The following is a 23,424-nucleotide window of genomic DNA, read 5'->3' as shown; positions in this document are numbered from 1 at the left end:
GAAGGGGACTAGATCCCAAAAAGCTTGCATCATTTAACTTTATCAGTTAGCCATTAAAAGGTATTACTTTTACAAGACTTAGTTTTTTTATGTCCACTGATCCTGACAACTGAATGAGCAGAGCTTAATGAAGAGAGAGTCCCGGGAGGTCCAGGGGCCGAGAACATGTAAAGAGAACAAGCAGGAACCAATAGTGCACCAAACAGTTTACTATTCAGAGTAAAGGGGTACTCCCACTGTTTGACTTGCCATTATGTTGCAACCACCATATGTGCATCCTGGAGACTCTGAGAATCTCCTACCCAATCACTACAGCCGCTTGACACTTTGTTTGGCCTGAAGAAGAATTGGGCGTTACCTGCGAAACGCGTAGTCCTATCCTTTGTTTGGAGCAATCAACTTATCAGTCCTATAAGTTCAGTTGATTCATGAGGAGTGGCAGGCCCCCTGTTGCCCCTCCTTTTAAACAGTTTCAAGGCATTTTATTTCCTATTGGGTAACTAAACCCCCCCCCCCCCCCCCCCCAAGTTTGTGCAGCTCCTGAAATGTGGCTCCAGGATGCTGTGTAATCTCAGTGCCTTATTTATTGCGCTGTTTACCGAACACAAGCCATAGGTGCTACTAGGCTTCATTTACTTTTGTAGATTTTGCTGCTCTTGCCTCTTTCCCCTGCTACTTCTCTGCCAACTATAAAGGGTTTTGTTTGTTTCTGTTTGTGTTTTTCTTTTTACCTGTAGTAACACATTCATAGGTTTACTGCTCGTGTGTACAATGTATTGAGTATTGGGTTCTCTGATCTGTTGATCTCATATGCATTATCTGCCCTTTCCAGATTACGTCCGCGTCCTGGATGTGGGCCTGCTAGAGCTGACCATACTGGCTGTGAAGCATGGAGAGGAGGTGAGATTATAAGACAGATATTATAACTCTGTTTATTTTCACTTTTTTGCAAAAAATTTTCTCACAAAACTATTGTATTTATGAAAATAATGCTGATGACTTTCCTGGAGTCCCATTTTCATATTTTTAATTTAAGAGCTAAAGAATTGAAAGCCTAAACATACGGGCGTCTACTCCCACTTCGGGTGTATTCAGCTCCCATACGGAGTAATGATGACTTGTTGGAGTGCTTTCCTCTTCCCTGCTGTCAGGAGTGTCAGAGCCACATACAAGTCTCTCGTGGCCTCTTATTGGGGGTCAGGGAGAAATGCCCACAGTGCACCTCTGCTCAAGGATCAGGGATTGCGAGAGGAAACACTTGCATAAAAAAATGAGAACACTGGCTAATTGTATGTAGGACACACCCATACATGCTTGTTAATCTCATCATGCCACACAGGGACGTAGCTACGGGAGCAGCCGCTGTGACTACACTTTTGTGCCTAATATGAGCCTCCAGGCCATGAGGGTCACCAGGGAAGGCAGAGGAAAGAGTGTAACATTTGAGGGCCCACAAAAGTTTTTCCTGGGGGGGCCCCCATCATTCGTAGTTATGCCACTAATGCTATATGTCACTTCAGAAACTCTTAAATGTGAACCAATCGGAGTCCTCCTTAGGGAGGGACGATTCCCGTTGGTCTATCTATTGCCACCAATGGTAGCCTGATGCGTCTGCTGGGGCCTCGGGATCATTATAGCGGTGTTTCCAGCATGCAGGGACCTGAATGGATGGCGGCAGGTGAGTATCTTGCAAAGCACAGCCTAGTAAGAGTGGACGCCGTCCCTTCTCATAGGCTAGCAGTGATCCAACTGGAGTCTGGTCCATCCTATTACTTTCTATGATCGGTTTGCTTCTGGTCCATTCCGCCATGCTTAGCAGAAGGGTTTTTATTGCAGTGTGAAAGGAGTCTTGACTGTAGTAAGGTTGACACGCCCGGTGTGGTGGGAGGACACATGGGAGGTTAGATAGTCCACGGTTTTCTGTTCTCTTTTTAATTTTTTTACTTTTAATCCTCACATAAGAGACGTAACTTTCTGTTTTTTTACAAAGTTGTATCCTACTTTTGTCTTTTCTATCTGTATTTCAGTCCAAGCCGCGCTTCGAGATGTACTGCTCCAGCGACGTCATCCACATCCGGACGTGTTCAGACTCCTGCGCTGCGCTGATGAACCTCATCCAGTACATCGCCAACTATGGAGACCTGCACCCTCCATCCCGGGCACAGACCTCTCCCGGGCCCAACAAGGCCAAAAAGGTAGCAAAGGGCGAATCGGGCAAAAACGGCGCTGGAAATGTAGGCTCAGCTGGCGCCGCCATAGGTCGTTATGGGAATTACAGCTATAGCGCCCATCAGTCAGTAATTTGTGCGACGTCAAAAGATGCCCAAATTAGGATAAAAACTGCGTAATTCAGCTGCTAGCGATAGCTGGAAGCTGAATTATGTAATTCACCAGAGGGACCTGGAGGGGGAATAGTAATTAAAGCCACATGAAATTTTGCAGGAGCGGGGTGAGCCATTTTTCAGGTTTGCCCTGCACCCAAATTTCCCAGCACCTTAATTACATGTATGCAGCAAAGGCAGAAACACTTTTGAGGTCAATGATGACCTGTCATGTCAGCAAAGCTGCGCACCTCCACTAGGAGAGCCTCTGGCTGCCACTCTGAGGACACTTCTCTAGATCAATGTTCAATCATGCAGTGCTGGTCACCAGAAAGCGGAACTGAAGTCAGTTTATTTACGGTACATTTCCTATCAGAGCACAGGTAATACGTACATCCAAAAAGGGCTCCGGGGATAACAGCTAGTAGAATATCGATAAATTACCAATATTCTACTATTGGGCTCTAGCTAATTCAGATATTTTATGATCATCTAACCTGACCCTCTTCTCTCTAAAACCTTCCCTCTATTGATGCCTAAACCTAACCTCCCCCCTCCCCCCGTGCTGCCCTGTCTTCCGCTGGTTTTTCTTACTTTTCCCATTGTCCTCCATTCAGAATTGAGCGGCGAACCGATAGGGTAGGAGATGGGACGTGTTGGAAATTATCACCTAAATGGCTCAGAATCGAGCCGTGAATTCCCAGCATCAGGGCAGAAGCAGCGCACTTATCTCAAACACTGATCTCTAGCACTGGGAGGCAGGTTAATAAGGGTACTAGTAACTGTTTCTTTAATTTCCTGGCTTATCAATCACACGAGTCTTCCAGCTGGCGAGAGAGCTTTACTGCACCTAGTGACAAATATAAAACATGCGTTATCCCTTCCCAGCGATGCTCCGTGAGTTTTCTTTTTAAATCTGTCTCCCTTGTAAATCCGTGCAGGAATCCTATTGTAAATGCATTTGTTGTGTTGCAGCCTGAACCATGTGCAGCCTCCAGCTCTCGAGGCCCCCTGCTGGCCGAGGCAGAACAGCAGATCCTGCGAGATCTAATGAGTGATGCCATGGAGGATATGGACATCAACCGGGATGCCAAACCAGTAAAACCCCAACTCAATGGTATGTCTGTAACATGTATTCTCTATATAAGGGGTATCGTAAAGTTCTTGTTATCACCCGGAAGTTATTATGGCATATTGATAGAGTAATAGACCGTATAATAGGACTCTCCAGTTTACAGCAGCTCCCAGTGGTGACAACTCCAGCACAGAGCCAAGAATGCAGAAAACAGAATCCCCAGAGCTTGCAATCCAAGAAGTCAACCACTGCTGGGAAAACCTGCAGCCACCCGGTGCTGGAGATAGCAACAGACCAGCCACCATCACTACGGCAACCAAAACACAGACCAGCAACCATCACCATGGCAACCCAAACACAGGATCAGTATCTTTGTCAAGATCCAAACAAACTTTTATTGTCACATTGGTGGAGTAAAATGATGTTCTCACAGTACGGGGCTCTGACGAGGACCCAGCTGCCATAAAACACGTTCCCCAGAAAACAGACTGTGCATACGATTTGCTGACACGTGTTTTATTGCATACTTTTGTTACGCTTGATATTACAGCAGCTGGGTCCTTGTCGTAGCTGCCACTCTGAGTATTGTGTCATTGTACTCAACCTGTGTCACTATAAACGTTTGTTTGGATCTTGCAAAAGATTGCCGTGGTGATGGTTGCCGGTCTGTTGCCATCTCCAGCATTGGTTGGCTACAGGTTTTCCAGCAGTGGTTGACTTATTGGATTGCAAGCTATGGTATTTTGATGACTGTTTGTCATTGTCCTCATTGGTCGCCAAGTGCATGATGTTGAGAAAATCAGCTCTTTGTGTCCTCTAGTCACTTCTGGCATAAAAAGTGTGAGATGGAAAAGATTAAAGCGGGAGTGTCACCATAAAAATCAAATTTCAACAGCAACTGGTCTGAGTGTATTAAGTGATAAAGATGCTAATCCTGCATTCAAAACTTGCAAAACTTTTCCTGCTGTTATGGTTTGTAGTTATCACATACTTTAGGAGCACTGGCCCTAGTGCCAAACAGTTGAATGCTGGGAGGTCTTTTTATCTATAATATATTCCTCCGCTTCCATTTATTTCTCTGCCTAGCTTTCTTATCAGAAACACCCTCTGATCACTTGTGTTTACAAGCAAGGCTGAGGTGACTCAGCGATTGGAGGATAAGACAGTGCAGTTCCTAGTATACATCTCAGTGGTAGTGTCTGCAGACTCTGGGAGGAGGGCAGCTAATGACTACACAATGAGCAAGAGAAGGGAGGGGGGAAAGCAAGAGTCAGGGAGGATATGATGTCAGCATTAGCTTGGCAAGATGGCCACTGCCTAGAATTGGATTTTCTGCTTTTCCTGTATAAAATTCACAGGAATCATTACGTGGATAGCACAATACATCTGTTATGTACGGTAAGTAGAAGTAGTATTTATCTACTTATATATGTGGTTTTTATTTCTAGGTTAGCATGGGTGTCGCTTGTTCTTTAAGGATGGATCTTTAATATTCAAATTAATTGCTGACAACACATTTCATGGGTCTCTGCCCGCTTAGTCAGATCAATAAAACAGCTAAAATCAAGCCTACAATTACTAAGCTAACAATTAGGATGTAACATTGTGCATTGTACATATTCAACAAAAAACACAGTCCTAAGATGAATCTCCTTTTCCATATAATATAACCTAGAGGAAGAAGCATAGAAATAGTGTACACTGAGTTGTTGGTAAGGGGGGGAGGAATGTCCTCATAATCATCAGGATTGCAAATTGCTGAGGCCAAAGAAAGTGCATATTTAAAAGTGCATCCAGTGCATGATATGCGTTTAAAAGAAGTGTATAATGTAAAGATGGGCATAAAGTGTATACAGAGCATAGACCGTGTGACTGAAACATGCATAATATAGTATAAAGTGCTTACAGCGCATGGTATGCATATGTAAATACAGTGCGTGCCGTGCATCGTATGCATATTGATCAGTGCATAATATAAAGTGCCAGAGACCTCAGCAACTGATATTGATATTGTTTAAAGGGAACCAGAGACGAAGCACCCTTGTGTATTTTACCATATATATCAGTAAGAACATTAGAGAAAACACTTACCCTGCTCTCTGTTTCATCCTCACTGCTAAAAGTGTCTGTTATCAGCTGTGATAAGAATCCCGGACTGAGCATTCAGTCTGGCTTTGCAGGGAATAATTATAGCTGAGTCATTATAGCAGAGCCACAAGGGGGCAGGCTTGGGCTTGAAAAGACACCAGAGAAGACAGACTCAGCTATAATCTTTCCGTAGCAAAGCCAGACTGAGTGCTCAGTGGGGGATTCTTATCAGAGGTGATAACAGTCAGATTAAACAGAGAACAATGAAACAAAGAGCAGATTAGGTGTTTACTGTCATGTTCCCACTGATTTATAAGGTAAAATACAAGAGGGTGCTTCATCTCTGGTTCTCTTTAAAAGGAAACATGGCAGCCTCCACGTCCCTCTCCCTTCAGGTTCCTGTAAATAAATGCTCTGTGATTGTTTGGTAACATAGCTTGTCTTTCTCCTGGAAGGCATTGCAGAAGGCCGGTTTGAATCCCAGGATGCTCCTTGCTCTGACCTCTTCCTGTTTCCTGATGAAAGCGGCGCAGCCTCGGAAGAGTCCAGCCCCACCTTCATGATGGCCGCGCCCCATCTCATGAGTGACGCCATTCTGGACGGTCCGCTGGAAAGCGATGACTTCTGTATTCTGTACGCGCCAAAAGCCCCGGCATCGGTAAGAGTCTGATTCTGTTCTTTATAATGCTGCTGTTACATACTGTACACTTTGTCTGTAAGCTTCTTACACTGGGGTCAGTCAATGTTATTTATTTGTAAGTTTTCACATTTAGGAATTATTTGCATTAATGTCGGCAGCACACTACATAGCACTCTGTACAATACACAAGAGGCAGATTACAAATTAGCATAAATAAAAGTACAAACCAAGCCATAGGAAAGCAAATAGACCGGCCCAACTCAGCTTAGCGGCCCCCCATCCCCCCCGGTGCACTTTTGAATGATTCTTCATTTAGCTATAAGGTTTGCACATTAAAGTAAACCTGTAGGGATAAAAACAGCCCCTGTAGGGTACTTGCCTCAGGGCAGCACAGTGGTGTAGTGATTAGCGCTCTCGCCTTGCAGCGCTGGGTCCCCGGTTCGAATCCCAGCCAGGGTCCTATCTGCAAGGCGTTTGTATATTCTCCCCGTGTCTGCATGGGTTTCTTTCGGGCACTCCGGTTTCCTCCCACATCCCAAAAACATACTGATAAGTTAATTGGCTTCCCCCTAAAAATTGGCCCTAGATTACGATACATACACTACACAATACATACATAGACATAGGACTATGGGAGGGACTAGATTGTGAGCTCCTCTGAGGACAGTCAGTGACCAGACAATATATATACTCTGTACAGCGCTGTGGAAGCTGTCAGCGCTATATACATGTTTAAATAAATATATAATAATAAGTGAAGCCTCTGGATCCTGATGAGGCTTCCCACGTCCTCCTAAATATGCCCGATCCAGTGATGGGTAAAAACAACAATCCTAGTCGCCACTCTGCTCACGCGCACTAACAGATTCCCATTGGAAGCTACTAGTTAATTTTCTGCTGTATCCCGAGCTGGAATACACTAGTGTACATGACAAGACAAGACAAATAACATTTATATTGCGCTTTTCTCCTTGCGGACTCAAAGCGCCAGAGCAGAGCAGCAGCCACTAGGGTGCGCTCTATTGGCAGTAGCAGCATTAGGGAGACTTGCCAAAGGTCTCCTACTGAATTAGTGCTGGCTTACTGAACAGGCAGAGCCGAGATTCGAACCCTGGTCTCCTGTGTCAGAGGCAGAGCCCTTAACCATTACACCATCAGCCAACCATCACGCCGACAAGCAGCTGACAAGGAGATCCTTGGGGGGCCCCAGGGCTGGATCCCCTCTATTGTAGAGGATGGGGAAGACTCTTTAGGATCCAGAGGATTGTCCTACCTGAGGTAAGTACCTCCTAGGGGCACTTCTTCATTACAGATTTACCTTAAGCTTTGCCCAAATTTAGCCAGCTGCGTTATGAACGTTTGAGGACACATTGTTTCTTAAATAACTAAAAGGAATGTCTGGATTTTTAACCGATACTGCACCCGCTGTATTGTGTATCTATGCCCCTGCGGACTTTACTACAGCACCAAGGGTGTAGGTGCACTCATCAGGCTGTTTGCAGTGGTGTGTACAGGCGCAAGCCCGCAACCCTCCCCCCCCCCCCCCTCCCCCGTGGCAGGGTACTTATCAGTGTATGGAAGCATATGTTCCCAAAGCCAATCAAAGTGCTTACAGTCAATGAGTGCTGGCATCAGTGAGATGTCTGTGGTCATTCACAAAGTGAAAGTAAAAACATTGGTTTACACTACTTCCTGTGTTCTGTTGAGTACACAGGATAGTGTGGGGCCATCTAGTTGCCAAAAAGTAAAAATACACCTCTATTTATATATAAAATAAAAAAAAATCCCCCATTAATTTAACTCCTTATTTCCCCTGCCCCTATAATTACAGAAATAAAACACTTGTAAAAGAAAAAAAATAAAAGATGGCATTAAAAAAAAAAATAATCCATAAATCGTTATCATAGGGGCTCAGCTTTTTTATAATATGTATGTCATTAGGATATATCAATATTATTTTTGCAAATTAGGGCTTGTAATTATTGATAAAGTATAAAGAAACGTACAACAGAAAATACACCTTTATTTCCAAAGAAAATATTGTCGCCATACATTGTACTGGGGACATAATTTGAATGTTGTACTAACAGGGACAAATGGGCACATAAAGCGTGTGGGTTTTGCACATGAAACATGTGGGTTTTATCTAAAATAGTACATGTTGTTTTAGAACTATAATGGCTGAAATCAGGATTTTTATTTTATTTTATAATGCATATAAAATAAAATCATTTTTAGCAAAAAGTACCACCCAAAGACAGCGTAATTTGTGCCAAAAAAAAAAAAACTATATATAGATCATTTTGGTGTGATAAGTAGCCATACAGTTATTGGCAAATAAATGGGAGGAGCGTGATGTGTGAAAATTACTCTGGTTTTTAAGGGGAAATAACCTGTGGTGCTGAACTGGTTAATCATGTGTTTTTAACCTAATATTATTCTATGTTATCTGGTGTATTTTATTTGATTCTTCAGAATAAGGATGAGGAGCCAGTGGTGAGGAAGCTGGTGGAAGACGCCATCCTGATTAAAGAGGATTACTTCAGCTCTCCGGACAGGAAGGCGGACACCAGCAGGGCTTCGGTGCATTTCCCGGTGCCGGTCATCCGCTATGTGGTGAAGGAGGTGTCGCTGGTCTGGCACCTGTACGGGGGAAAGGACTTTGGTTATTCATCTACCTCCCCTGCTAAGCATTTCATGTGAGCATCTCTTGGGGGTTTATATTATTGGACCACCCAAAACCTGCAGCTACATTCCTGATATCTATCCTGTATAACCTGGCCCTAGCAGTGCCGAGCTGCTCACACTCACAGGTTCCGAGCTGCTCACACTCACAGGTTCCGAGCTGCTCACACTCACAGGTTCCGAGCTGCTCACACTCACAGGTTCCGAGCTGCTCACACTCACAGGTTCACCCATCTTATACTAAATCTGTCATTTAGAAAAGAGGCAAAAGTTAGATACTAGCCTTGTCAGAGGGATGCCTCTGGCTTCGCCCACACCCTCCTCAAGACCTCTGATCCATCGATGGGACACTCTCCGCACTGTGCAGGAAGCAGATTGGCACCATACTACTCCACAGACACGAGGGGTCCTGCACAGGACAGTCGTCCTCGCTCATGGACAGGAGCCCTTGTCAAAAAGTTCAAGGGGTCAGTGGGTGGTCCCAGCGCTGGATCCGTGTCGGCAAGGGGGGCGGGATAACCTATGGATAATCCCTCTTCTCTGGTAAGTACTTTTTTTTTTTCCCCTTCAGGTACCGGTATTTATTTATTTTTTTAGATTGTGAAATTGCTTTTGCCCCCAAATTGCAATGCACAAGTCCTGTGGGCGTGTCTTCATCTAGAGCAGGTCAGAGGAATGACCCTCCAGGTTTTTACACCATACGCTGAAAAACTGATGTGTGTTAACTGATCACTTGTTCCATAGTAGAGCATTGTGAAAAAGCTTCAGTTTTGCAAAGTTCAGTGTGAAAGGAGCCATAGGGAAACATGGACATTTCCTGCACATCAGTTGTCCTGTCCGTTATAACAGAAAGTAATGGACATACCTGACTATGATCGTATACTTCACCTCCTGTGATCCACTTACACACAAGGTATAATAATGCAGCAGCACTGGGAGTGGGAATTCTAGTGCATGAGAAAAGGTGAGTATAGGAGGAGGAGAGAGAAGGCTGGCCTCCTGCAATATCTCCTCGTGTGCCACACCCTCACACATCTCCTACATACGACTGATTGACACTAGCCCTAGTAGAACCAAGACTTTATTATGTAGAGGACAGAATACTTTGTGTGGTTTCTGTGAAAGACTACATACAGTATTACCGCAGTGATTTGTCATTTATGGAAATGCTGTACTGTGTTCCAGAAGTCCGCACAGCTCCCCTTCGAGTACACCCACCAGGAGGGCCGGCAGCCTGGTCCGAGGAGGCCGCGGGAGGAATCAGGACTTGTTAATGGAGATCCAGCTGACCAAGGTAACCCACTGAACAGTAATATCTGAAGGAAGATCTCATTATGCCTAATAAATATTTTTCATGCTGTCTTCTTGACCATTATCGGATGATGATCACACTCAATGTATGGCCAGTGCTTTATTGTTTTTTTGTGAAATGCTGTTCATGTCTGTCACTTGCTTTGCCAATCAAAAATATTGAACTGACATTGACAACTGGCACATGTTTTAAATGTTTTTTTTCTTTTTGGTTGCAATGTGATTTCATGATCTGTCTTCTAAATTCCATATGTCTTGCCTTAAAGTGGTCTGAAACTCTGACGTAACATTCAATAAAAATGTTTTTTTCTACTTTGTATTACTCATACAGTTATCAGATTTGCTTTTGTGCATAAGTAATATTGGCTGTTTACAAATTACACGTTTCCAAAGTGTAGGTTTTCCTACCCTGAAAGCTGCCATTGCATTTTATTATTTTTTATTATATCTGTTTTTTTTTATTATATATTAAAATCTTCTAATGGGTTATTCTGAACACTGTGTGTGCCTGTAGCAGAGACAGTTTCTCAGAGAGTGTTTGTTTACCTTCCAGTGTTGATACATTTGTGTTTAACAAGTAAAAAATATACTGTTATCTCCAGTTTGGATGCAAAAAGATACTGGTGTCTCCAGTCTGGATGCAAAAAGATACTGTTATCTCCAGTTTGGATGTGGATTTGAAGTTGAAGCAGGAGAAAGTGCTTTATTTAACCATTTCAGTGATGTTCTGCTAAAAAAAATTCTGGGATAGTAGCTTTCAAGCTGTGAGGAATCTTTTAGAGCAAAGTAGAAATGCTGGCTTTCAGACCACCTTAAAGTATGTTTAGAAAGGCCTTGACGTCCTTTGTCTCAGGCCTTCATTTCCCCCACTCTCCTCTTGGTCACTCTGGTTGGTATGGGAGATCGCTGATTGCTGCCCTGTTCTACAATATGGTGGTATATAATCTGTGTTGCTTACAACGGTCTCCTATTATCTCTCTATGGCTGGATAGTGTGCTGGTTAAGGCCTCTGCCTCTGACACAGGAGACCTGGGTTCATATCTCAACTGTTCCTGTTCAGTAAGCCAGCACCTATTCAGTGAGGAGACCTTAGGCAACACTCACTGCCTACAGAGCACCTCCTAGTGGCTGCAGCACTCTCCTAACACTGCTACTGCTTATAGAGCGCCCCCTAGTGACTGCAGCTCTGGCCTAACACTGCTACTGCCTATAGAGCACCCCCTAGTGGCTGCAGCTCTGGCCTAACACTACTACTACCTATAGAGCGCCCCCTAGTGGCTGCTGCTCTGGCCTAACACTGCTACTGCCTATAGAGCACCCCCTAGTGGCTGCAGCTCCGGCCTAACACTGCTACTGCCTATAGAGCGCCCCCTAGTGACTGCAGCTCCGGCCTAACACTGCTACTGCCTATAGAGCACCCCCTAGTGGCTGCAGCTCCGGCCTAACACTGCTACTGCCTATAGAGCACCCCCTAGTGGCTGCAGCTCTGGCCTAACACTGCTACTGCCTATAGAGCTCCCTCTAGTGGCTGCAGCACTGGCCTAACACTGCTACTGCCTATAGAGCACCCCCTAGTGGCTGCAGCCTCGGCCTAACACTGCTACTGCCTATAGAGCACCCCCTAGTGGCTGCAGCTCCGGCCTAACACTGCTACTGGCTATAGAGCGCCCCCTAGTGGCTGCAGCTCTGGCCTAACACTGCTCCTGCCTATAGAGCACCCCCTAGTGGCTGCAGCTCCGGCCTAACACTGCTACTGGCTATAGAGCGCCCCCTAGTGGCTGCAGCTCTGGCCTAACACTGCTACTGCCTATAGAGCTCCCCCTAGTGGCTGAGCTCTGGCCTAACACTGCTACTACCTATAGAGCGCCCCTAGTGACTGCAGCTCTGGCCTTACACTGCTACTGCCTATAGAGCGCCTCCTAGTGGCTGCAGCTCTGGCCTTACACTGCTACTGCCTATAGAGCGCCCCCTAGTGGCTGCAGCTCCGGCCTAACACTGCTACTGGCTATAGAGCGCTCCCTAGTGGCTGCAGCTCCGGCCTAACACTACTACTGCCTATAGAGTGCCCCCTAGTGGCTGCAGCTCTGGCCTTACACTGCTACTGCCTATAGAGCGCCCCCTAGTGGCTGCAGCTCCGGCCTAACACTGCTACTGCCTATAGAGCACCCCCTAGTGGCTGCAGCTCCGGCCTAACACTGCTACTGGCTATAGAGCGCCCCCTAGTGGCTGCAGCTCCAGCACTTTGAGTCCACCAGGAGAATAGCGTGATATAAAAGTTATTTGACTTGTACTGTGCCTTGTCTGTACGCAGGTGAAGTTCCAGCATGAAGTGTACCCTGAGGCTGAGCCGGTCTTTGCGCTGCCACTGACGGAACAGCCGGTGTCACGCCAGGTCTTCATTGTCCAGGATTTAGAGATCAGAGACCGTCTGGCTTCATCTCAGATGAATAAATTCCTCCATCTCTACAGCAGCAAAGAGATGCCAAGAAAAGCTCATTCCAACATGGTAAGCCCGCCTCTTACACTCCGTGACTCCAGCGTACCGTGACCTTCTCGGGTGAGCGATGTGAAGTCCGTCATTTCCTTCTAAGCAATGCAGCGCTCTACTTCTCATCTACAAAATATGTCATCAGGCCAAGAGCAGCCAAACCTTCTCCTACAGCAGCAGCATGTATGGAGAATCCAAGAGCTGAGACAGGAAGTAGGGCCCTGAGTTCCTGTGCTGAGGGGCGTGTCCTCATGAAAGCTGCTGCAGGGGGTGGGGCATTATCACTACTGCTCAGCTCAGGAAGCGGCATAGTTTGTGTGTGACCGCAGCTTCTGCTATGAGGCCGATATGTGGAAATGTGTTTGGTTGTTACATAAAGTAAAAGTATTATTACTTCTGCAGCTGCTGGCAGTGCTTTGTGTCTGGCCTGCACATTGTGCAATGCTTCCTGTCACTTCCTCTGTTTGCAGAGTGCTGACCTTCACACCATGTGATGTTAACCCTTCACTTGCTGCTTCTTATTCCCAATGTACAAATCTGTGCTCTTCTCAGCAGAGATGGTCGGTGAGATGCAGATCATTCCGGCTTGCATGTAAACGTCATGCAAATTGTATGCTAAGAAGTAGGGCAAGCAGAATCCCTTCCTTCTGCAGCTCTGTACACAAGTACTCTGAAACGAACAACGGGTTGGCCAATGATTGTTTAAAAATAAAATGCAATTACAGTAAAAGACCGATTATCGACCAAGTACACCGATCCGTCCTGGTGGATCAGTTTGGACGGTAATCACTGTTAATTGTTTGTACCGCACAATGGCAAACTGTCGATCCATTCAAAATACTCACATGAAACTCACAGGAAATTTTGCATTTCCTGGTCTTATTTTTGCGCTTCCGCTAACGATCAGATCGGTAGTCCGTAATTATGCCATCACTGAATTCAAATGTGCGCTGACCTCATTTGCTCATCACTAACTGTCGGGGATTGCTTGCTTTCCGACTATTGTGGTTGCATGTTTATACGGAGCTTAAAGGACAACTGAAGTGAGCGGGATATGGAGGCTGCCATATTTATTTCCTGTTAAACAATACCAGTTGCCTGGCTGTCCTGCTGATCTCTTAGGTTACAGTAGTGTCTGAATCACACACCTGAAACAAGCATGCAGCTAATCTTGTCAGTTCTGACAGTAATGTCAGAAACACTGCAGGGCCAGTTTAAGGGGTCCCAGGGGAAACTTAAGCTGCCCCCCCCCCCCCCCCCCCCCCCCCATGGTCTCCCCACACTGCTCCCTGGGCCCCTGCACATGTAGCTGCAGATGAATCCCTCTCCCGCCCCAGGACTGCTCCATACATGCTGCGCTGTGTTGGTATGTGCGGGTGGGGGGAGTGGCTTGCAGGGGGGAAGCATAAACAATAGGATCGCCTGTCCCTAATCTGCTGGGCGGGTCACTGACAGGTTGGGGTTTAGGGGCCACTGTACACACACCTGACTATTAGTGTTGAGCCGAAATGTGCGTAATGTGGTGTTTCCGGGCGTGAATTTTACCGCTACGTCACAAATTCATAATCACTTGATTGCCATACAAACAGCAATTCGGAATTCCGTAAGCAAAATTTCCATCACATAAATTTTGCGTTTCGCGCAAATTCGTGTTTAACAGGAAATTTCGTAATTTAATGTTTTAATGTATTTTAATTACGAAAAAAATATATGTAATTTCGTTTTATAATAGTAATTATGCAAATTTAAGTAATGACTAAACTCAGGAAAGTCACTCATTGCAATTAATGATAATGGCCCCTGCACGTACTGTCGCTTTAAATGTATCAGGAGGCTCTCTGCAGCCATGGCAGGTGCTCTTTGCCAAGGTGCATGCAGCGGTCATGCTGAGGCACTTGGTTTTGGGCCTTGCAATATCTGATAATGCAAAGGTCCCTGGCTGCACGCGCTGTCACTCTAAATGTATCAGGGGGCTCTGGACACAACTTCGAGAACGGACAAATTTCTGAGCGAAACACGAAATTTCCGATTTAGTTTCCATTACAAAAATGATCGTAATTACGAAATTCTACATAAATGCGGAATTTTCCGTAATTTCACAAAATTACAAATTTTCGATTAAGGCCATAATCGTAATTTCGCAAATTACGTGAAATTTTGCGTAATCGTAATTAGGGCATAACGATCATCGCTACCGGCTGAGGCCGTCCTTCTCGTCCCCCTCAGCTGATTTTAGTCAGGCCCTGTGTAGGAATGAAGCCGCAGTGGCCAGCGGGGTCAGCAGAACAATGTACACAGTCAGAGCTTCCTTATTCTTCTGTGGATATTACTAGTACTGCTATTTATTTTATTTTTTCAGCTGACAATTAAAGCCTTACATGTCCGCCCCGAATCGGCCCAATCACCACAAGAATGTTGTCTTCGAGTGACCCTCATGCCGCTGCGCCTCAACATTGACCAGGTGAGATCAAATCCTGCTGATTAAAATGAGTTAGGGTAGTACCGGTTATTGCCAGCAGAGGGCAGCAGCATTGCCGTATCATTGCTAAATATACAGCACTTATCCCCAGAATGTGAGCGGAGCAGGGAAGGGAAATATTTATTTGAGCGGAACTGAAATAACCTAAAAAAAAATAAGAGATACGCTTACCTGGGGCTTCTGCCAGCCCTCTGCAGCCGAACTGTGCCCTCGCCGTCTCTGAACGATCCTCCGTTTCTTCACCGCCATCAACATCCACTGCGCCCTGGCCACGCGCATCCTTGTACGTGTTCCCATGGCCAGGAGGTCCTGCGCAGGCCCAGTACGAGAAAATCGAAGCGCGAGGCGTGGGCTGCATAGGTGCAGTGCACTTCAACTGCGTAAAGTGAACTGCGGCGGGGGAACAGAGGATCGTATGGTAACTTCATGGGCACCGGGAGGCTGCAGGGGGCTGGCAGAAGCACCAAATAAGTAAAACTCTTATTTTTATTTTATTTTTATTTTTTTTTAGGTTATTTCAGTACTGCTTTAAAGAAAATCTGTAACAAAATAAGTTCCCCTGGGGGTACTCACCTCGCGTGGGGGAAGCCTCCGGATCCTATTGCGGCTTCCCCGATCCTCCTCGGTCCCACGGCAGCGGAGAAAATCCTCCCGGAGCGGCGGCGATTTAAATATTTACCTTCCCGGCTCCAGCGCAGGCGCAGTATCGGCTCTCCGCTCGGAGATAGGCGGAAATAGCAGATCGCTGTCGGGCTGCTCTACTGTGCATGCGCAAGTCTCCTGCAAATCTCCTGCGCAGTAGAGCGGACCCGACAGAGATCAGCTATTTTTGCCTATCTCCGTGGGAAAAGCTACAACAGCGCCCCCCGCTGGAGCCAAAAAAAGGTAAATCTTGCAGAGCCTGACAAATTGTTGGCTGTGCGTTCCGGGGGCTGCAGCGAGACCGCCGTGGGACATAGGAGGAGGGGGGAAGCCTCGATAGGGTCCAGAGGCTTCCCACTACTGAGGTGAGTACCCCCCAGGGGAACTTTTTTGTTACAGAATCTCTATAAGGTGGTATTATACTCCAGAAAACTAATATTTTAGTAACTAGAACATTTGACATCAGTCCCACATATTCTCTCTGTGTACAAACCTTTATTTTCACTGCAGGGAGCAGGAGATGCAAGCCTTATCTGTAGCCATTGGCAAATGCCATCAATGCTGGTGAATAGGAAGAGCCAAGATCTGAACCCAGGTCTCCTGTTTCAGAGCCCTTTACCAGTACACCACCAGCCACTAATGTCTCTCTCCATCTCGCCTCTCTTGCAGGATGCCTTGTTCTTCTTGAAGGATTTTTTCACAAGCCTTTCTGCAGAAGTGGAGATATTGGTGACACCAGATCCTGAAGGTAATTATTTCCTAGAGGAATTAGTGATCCTGATGGGAGTGTTCAGGCTGGCCATAGCATAAACCATCATTACACGGCTGGGAGAATGTTTCTTGCTTGCCCCGTCCAGTAGCAGCTCGTCAGTCTGCCCTGTCTGATTGTTCACTCTATGATGGAGCTTGTGCTGGGAGAAGAACATCTCCATGTCTATATAAGCTGGGCGCTGGGTAAAATGTGTATAGATTCAGAATACAGCGATCTGAGAACTGGTTACACGCTGAATTTAACTGAAAATAGGACAAAGGCAAGATATGAAAAGCTGAAAACTCAAATCTTGTTTTATGATAATGAAATATGCATTTTTGAATTTGGGGCTGGCAACATGTTTGAAAAAATGGGCCAATGCTCCAAAACATCTGGTGGATAATATCTTTAAAATAATTGTAATCGGGTTAGTAACCGATTGGGATTCTATTTGTATTCCCTGTTAAGCAGTATGTGGGCAAATAGTTTGAGTATTTCATCAAATACAGTACAAAAGATTCAGAGAATCTGGAGAAATTCTCTGTGTGCGAGGGACAAGGCTGAACGCCAGTATTGGATGGCTGGGATGAAATATTTGGATGGGTTGTAAGATCTTCCTTTTTTGATGTAGAAGGATTGACACTATAGTGAAAAAGACGGATGATGGGAATACATGTTGTGGTGGCAGTGCTTAAAACGGACGCTGGGTGGCGCCACTAGTAGTAAAATATTGGTAATTTATCTATTATATGTTACAATGCAGTACCCGGCACCCATTTTCAATTGAACCCTCCCTTCTAAGTGCCAAAATTGAAACCAATACCCCCCACCACCACACACACCACCACTTAATGTCTAACATCCCCACCCCCAAATGCTAAAACTGAACCTCCTAACCACAGTGCCGAATCGACCACAATTTATAGCCGATTGGCTATGATCGGCTACAACCATTGACTCCTATGTGGTAACGTCTGGCTAATACCCGTCTTGTACCCCAATACACCATTTGGGCACTTGATTACTGTTTTTTAGCTGATCCCCGCACCCAGATGACCTGATCCGGGATTCCCTTACCTCTTGGTAAAGAGAAAGATGGGGGAGGTACTAAAGGACACCCGAGGTGAAAATAAACTAATGAAATAAACAATTGTATCTATCTTCCTTCTCCTAAAAATGACTTTTTAACATATTCCACAGTTTTATTTTATGTTTAAATTTACTTTTTAAGTTTTAACTATTTTATTGTTTTTGCTCAATGACACATTCATTGAAGTATGCCAGAGCTAAAATCGATGAAATATTAACCCTTTTTATATCTCTTTCCTGCTCTCAGAAGCCATTTTCTGCTAGGAAAGTGTTTTATAGTTGGAATTTCTTATCAGTGAGGGTCACACTGTAGTCACTTCCTGTCTGAGTCAGGACTGAGTCAGCCACTTACGTACCTGATATTTAACTCTTTCAGGCAGAGAATGAAAAAAAGGAACACAGCCTAGTTATTTGTGTGCTTGGCACTGTACATACACATGTCTATCTCATCATGTCACATGTCACCTCGGGTATCCTTTAAAGAGTATAAAAAATAATAGTTATGTTGGCGAATGTATCACCGCTGTCTCTTGCCTGTGTGTTTTCAGTGAGGAGGACGCCGGGGTCAGACGTCACATGCACTTTGCCAAAACATCTGAACGCTAAAGTTCGTATCCCGGTGATTTCGGTTGGCCAGAACCAGCCAGTGAAAAATGGCGAAGTGAATTTAATGGAATTCAGCGATGACCTGGACATAGCAATGGAGGACGCAGCTTTCAGCGACCAGCCTGTGTTTTTCCGGTATGTTTCTCTAGAGGGCGACAAGAATGAAAGCAGATTTCACTCCATGACTTTGAGGTTTTTTGTGATAACAGAGGGATACAGGGTGGTGCATGTAAAACCAGACCCAGCAGATGGGAAACATTAATCTTTTTCAATCATGTAGCTAGCCTAGCGCTAACTACATGATGCCCCCCTCCCTTCCGCATCCTTCCCACCCCTCCAAACGCCGCCGGCGCTGTAAGCAATAAGGAAATCCCGTTCTGAAACGGGATTTCCTTTAGGGCTTCCCCCGTCGCCATGGCGACGCACATCGTGACGTCGGCGACGTCGTGACGTCACAGGGAGACCCGATCCACCCCTCAGCGCTGCCTGGCACTGATTGGCCAGGCAGCGCACGGGGTCTCGCCTGGGGGGGCCCTGCATCGCGGCGGGCGGATCGGCGGCGGGCGGCGGCGATCAGGTGAGACACGCAGCAAGCAAAGTGCTTGCTGCGTGTTTAAAAAAAAATTATTCAAATCGGCCCAGCGGGGCCTGAGCGGCGACCTCTGGCGGTAATGGACATATTAAGTCGTCCATACCGCTAAGGAGGTTAAGCATATGGCAGCAAATACCAGAGACACAGACTGCAATAAAGGCGGACATGACACAGAGCAGGCAGGTAAATAGAGGACAGGCCTGGCCGGCATCTGCTTATATACACTGTAGTCATGGCTGCTGGGGCCGGTTTTACATGCGCCACACTGCTAAATAAGCTGCTGAGGGCCGATTCCACTTTGCTCGCAGTGGTTTTCTTTGCCTTGCGGAAGTGCTTTCACTGCATGCTCTGCTTTAAAGGATACCAGATGTCCAAATACCCCGAATATGCAGTGGGTAGGGGAGTAAGAGCGAATACTTACTTGTCTTCTGGATATACTGCGCCGCACATGTGCAGTATGTCCTTTCTGCTCCCCGGTGCTGCTACATCATTCTGCGTGACCACGGGAAGCAGAAAGGACATACTGCGCATGCTCTACACAGTATGTCCGGATTACAAGCCTGGAGAGTCGTCTGACTTGCAAGAAGACCAGGAAGGATTACAGAAGGGCGGCTGACTGAGCGGAACAGGAGGAGAGGTAAGTATTCGCTCTTACTCCCCTACCCACTGCATATTCGGGGGGTGGGGGGTTGGACATCTGGTATCCTTTAAATGAAACGGTGTAGTTGACCTTTAAAGTAATCTGATCTACATGCTTGTTGGGTGGTTTATGGCTAATGCATTAGAAGCAGAGCGTCAGCAGGGCTGCCAGGCAACAGGTATTGTTTTAAAAGAAAATAAATATGGCAGCCTCCATTACTTCAGGTTACCTTTAAAGTATTAGAGGTGCAGCGGCCAGGCAACTGGCATTGTTTATTAGAGAATGAAGATGGCAGCCTCCATATTCCCGTCACTTCAAATACCCTTTAAGGGCCTATTTCCACTAGCCGCAAATTGTGGCTGTTTGCAGCAAATGATTACAGAAGCGGAATTGCAGCCCATTGAAATCGACAGGCTGCATCCGAATCATGTGCTGTCCCCAAAATAGAGCAAGCTTCAGTTTTCTGGAGACCGCATGTAAATCCCTAGAGCTGTGCTATCGGCTATCGGGATCCGGCGGGGACTTCACAAAAGCATGCGCCTTATCCTGTCACTCTTCAGTCAGTGAGCATGCTTGTTCAGGGGCTATGGCTAATGCTGGGTACACACGTTGAGATTTCCCGCTCGATTCGCTGGATCGAACGAATCGATTCGATCATTTCAAACATGCTCGATTGGATTTTGATCGTTTTTTTATGTTAAGTATGCAAAATCAATGGCAGGAATGATCGAAATCCGATCGATGTTTGAAATAATCGAATTGAACCACAAATCGAGCGGGAAATCTCAACGTGTGTACCCAGCATAACGGTATTGAAGACAGGACAGCCAGGCAATCTGCAAGGGTTTTTCCCTTTATGCACCAGAGCAATTTTCACCTGTCAGCGCTCTTCCCATTCATTCGCCAATAACGTTATCACTACTTATCACACTGAAATGATATCTTGGTTTTTTTTTTCTCCACCAATTAGGCTTTCTTTGGGTGGTTCATTATGCTAAGAATTCTTTTATTTTAACTGCATTTTAAAGGGAATAAAAAGAAAAAAAAGGGAAAAAAATCATTATTTCTCAGTTTTTCCCCATTATAGTTTTAAATTAATACATTCTACTATAATTAAGACCTACACATTTTATTTGTCCCGATTATTGCGACGTTTAAAATATTTCCCTAGTACAATGTATGGCGCCAATATTTTATTTGGACATTAAGGTGTATTGTTTTCAGTTTTGCGTCCATCATTCATTATAATCCTATAATTTAAAAAAAATAATAATAATATAATCTCTTGACATACAATATTAAAAATGTTCAGTCCCAAAGGTAACTATTTACGTATTATTTTTTTACATTGACTATGGGAGAGTGTGGTGGGTAAGGGGTTAATTTTAAATGTATGTGTGGGTCTTTTTATTAAAAAAAAAAAAAAAAAAAAAAAAAAAAATGTAGGTGTAATTTTACCATTTGGCCACAAGATGTCTTCGCTGATTACAGTCCTGTATGTACTATTAGTACACTAACATGATGTAATGCGTGGGTGTGTTAATTTCGTTATTACAATGATCACAGGCATCTCATTGATGTCGGCGAACATTGACACGGGGACTTCGATCAATAAATAGGAACTGCGCTCCCATTCACTGATCTCCTCACTATCGATCATCATCAAGAACGTGCGCAGGAGTGAGCGGGGAGTGCACAGTCGCAACAGACGAGTATCTACGTCCCTGGGAGCTGTAGTGGTGTTTTGCAGGGACATAGATCCTCATCCCAGGGGAGGGTAAGTGCTTTAAAGGAAATAAATGTCAGCCTCCATATCTCTCTCACAGTGCTTTAATCTGTTGTTTTATTCTCATCCGGTGCTGTTGCAGCTAGTAATAGTAGAGGTAACTCTATTCCACAAGCATGTCTAGTAGTCCCCTCTGTGCCCTGACAACCTAAAGCAAGTCATTAGCTCTAGATCTACTCTCTCCAGTGCTCTGTGCCATTAAAAGACAACTGAAGTGAGAGGGATACGGAGGCTGCCATATTTATTTCCTTTAAAGAGTTAAGGGGCCCATACACTCAGCCGATTTTCTGACCGATCGATCCCGATTGATTGTTTGCAAATCGGTTGGCTAATCGACCGATCGATGGCCGATTTCGATCGATTTCGATGGATTTCTGTCGAACTGGCAAGGTGGAAAATTTAGGTCGATCTGATGAGATTGCTTATCAGTTTGCATTGGCCTTAATGGAAATCTGATGGCAAAAAAATGCCATCAGATCGAATTTCAATAGATTTCAAACTGAAATCTATTGGAATTCTATCCTGGTAAAAAATGTTCTAAAAACGCATCAGATAGATCATCAGATGCATTTCTTATCTATCTGCTGCCAATCTGACGAGTGTATGGGCACCTTAACTGTCAGGCTGCAGAAGCTAATTTAAACCTCTATTCTCCTGTGTTAAACAGTTTAGAAGGAAGCCAAAAAGGCAATACTGTAGTTAAAAATCTCTTACATTTGATGTGTGCTTATCAGCAAAGCTGTTAGACCCAAGCTCTTAAGAGGCCGAGAGCCGCATACCATACAGCAAAGCATTCTGGGGCCCTCCCCTTGGCTGCTAATGAGAAGTTACAGGATCAAGTTTCAGCAGCTTGTAACTCAGTCCAGCGCACAGCACTGATAAATCTCCCTGCAGAGTACACTGCAGGAGTCCGCTATTGTTCCTAGCCACATGGCTAATTAATATTCACTGCACACTAGTGTTATTCAGTATGAGCTTTTCTGTGGTCAGGAAGCAGGCAGGACATGACGACACATTTGGCTTCATAGGAGACAGACAAACATGAAACCTGCCATGAGCTGTCAGGAGCATCAATCTCTGCATATACTATATACAAATTCTGTGAAATCCAAACGTGGACAGTGAAATGCATATGTAATGTAAGTACAGCCAGTATTTAGCTACTGATATGTGTTTTTTTTTCTCTGAGACCTTATACCTAACAGCTCCTCTTTAAAAAATACCAGTTGCCTGGCAGCCCTGCTGGTCTATTAGGATGCAGTAGTGTCTGAATAACACCAGAAACAAGCCTGCAGCTAGTCTTGTCAGATCTGACAATAATGTCAGAAACACCTGATCTGCTGCATGCTTGTTCAGGGTCTATAGCTAAAAGTATTAGAGGCAGAGGATCAGCAGGATAGCCAAGTAACTGGTATTGCGTAAAAGAAAATAAATATGGCAGCCTCCACATAACTCTTGCTTCAGTTGTCCTTTAAGGTCTTGTAGTGAGGGTGTCCTGCTGCAGGAGGTTACCTTGTCTCCTACATCTCTATTAGGGTCTTGTACTGAGGGTGTCCTGCTGCAGGAGGTTACATTGTCTCCTACATCTCTATTAGGGCCTTGTACTGAGGGCGTCCTGCTGCAGGAGGTTACCTTGTCTCATACATCTCTATTAGGGCCTTGTACTGAGGGCGTCCTACTGCAGGGGGTTACCTTGTCTCCTACATCTCTATTAGGGTCTTGTACTGAGGGTGTCCTGCTACAGGAGGTTACCTTGTCTCCTACATCTCTATTAGGGCCTTGTACTGAGGGCGTCCTGCTGCAGGAGGTTACCTTGTCTCATACATCTCTATTAGGGCCTTGTACTGAGGGTGTCCTACTGCAGGGGGTTACCTTGTCTCCTACATCTCTATTAGGGTCTTGTACTGAGGGTGTCCTGCTACAGGAGGTTACCTTGTCTCCTACATCTCTATTAGGGTCTTGTACTGAGGGTGTCCTGCTGCAGGCGGTTACCTTGTCTCCTACATCTCTATTAGGGCCTTGTACTGAGGGTGTCCTGCTGCAGGGAGGTTACCTTGTCTCCTACATCTCTATTAGGGCCTTGTACTGAGGGCGTCCTACTGCAGGGGGTTACCTTGTCTCCTACATCTCTATTAGGGTCTTGTACTGAGGGTGTCCTGCTGCAGGAGGTTACCTTGTCTCCTACATCTCTATTAGGGTCTTGTACTGAGGGTGTCCTGCTGCAGGAGGTT

At 45.4% G+C, this 23,424-nt stretch overlaps 1 protein-coding gene across 3 annotated transcripts in view; it reads left to right on the top strand.

Moving 5' to 3' along the window:
- The window catches only part of ATG2B (autophagy related 2B), a 131,727-nt gene that overhangs the window by 89,491 nt on the left and 18,812 nt on the right, over nt 1–23,424 (top strand). For 2 of the 3 annotated variants that reach the window (XM_068254783.1, XM_068254785.1), the window contains exons 27-36: nt 833–900; nt 2,028–2,195; nt 3,297–3,438; nt 5,940–6,142; nt 8,600–8,823; nt 9,995–10,103; nt 12,432–12,626; nt 14,968–15,069; nt 16,399–16,477; nt 18,118–18,310. In XM_068254783.1, the coding sequence (XP_068110884.1) occupies nt 833–900; nt 2,028–2,195; nt 3,297–3,438; nt 5,940–6,142; nt 8,600–8,823; nt 9,995–10,103; nt 12,432–12,626; nt 14,968–15,069; nt 16,399–16,477; nt 18,118–18,310 (1,483 nt within the window). The remainder of the gene's footprint in view (nt 1–832; nt 901–2,027; nt 2,196–3,296; nt 3,439–5,939; nt 6,143–8,599; nt 8,824–9,994; nt 10,104–12,431; nt 12,627–14,967; nt 15,070–16,398; nt 16,478–18,117; nt 18,311–23,424) is intronic. The other variant, XM_068254784.1, reaches the window with a different exon arrangement.

This window comes from Hyperolius riggenbachi, chromosome 9, assembly GCF_040937935.1.
Source record: "Hyperolius riggenbachi isolate aHypRig1 chromosome 9, aHypRig1.pri, whole genome shotgun sequence".
NCBI lineage: Eukaryota > Metazoa > Chordata > Amphibia > Anura > Hyperoliidae > Hyperolius > Hyperolius riggenbachi.
This window is presented reverse-complemented; position numbering and strand designations above follow the sequence as displayed.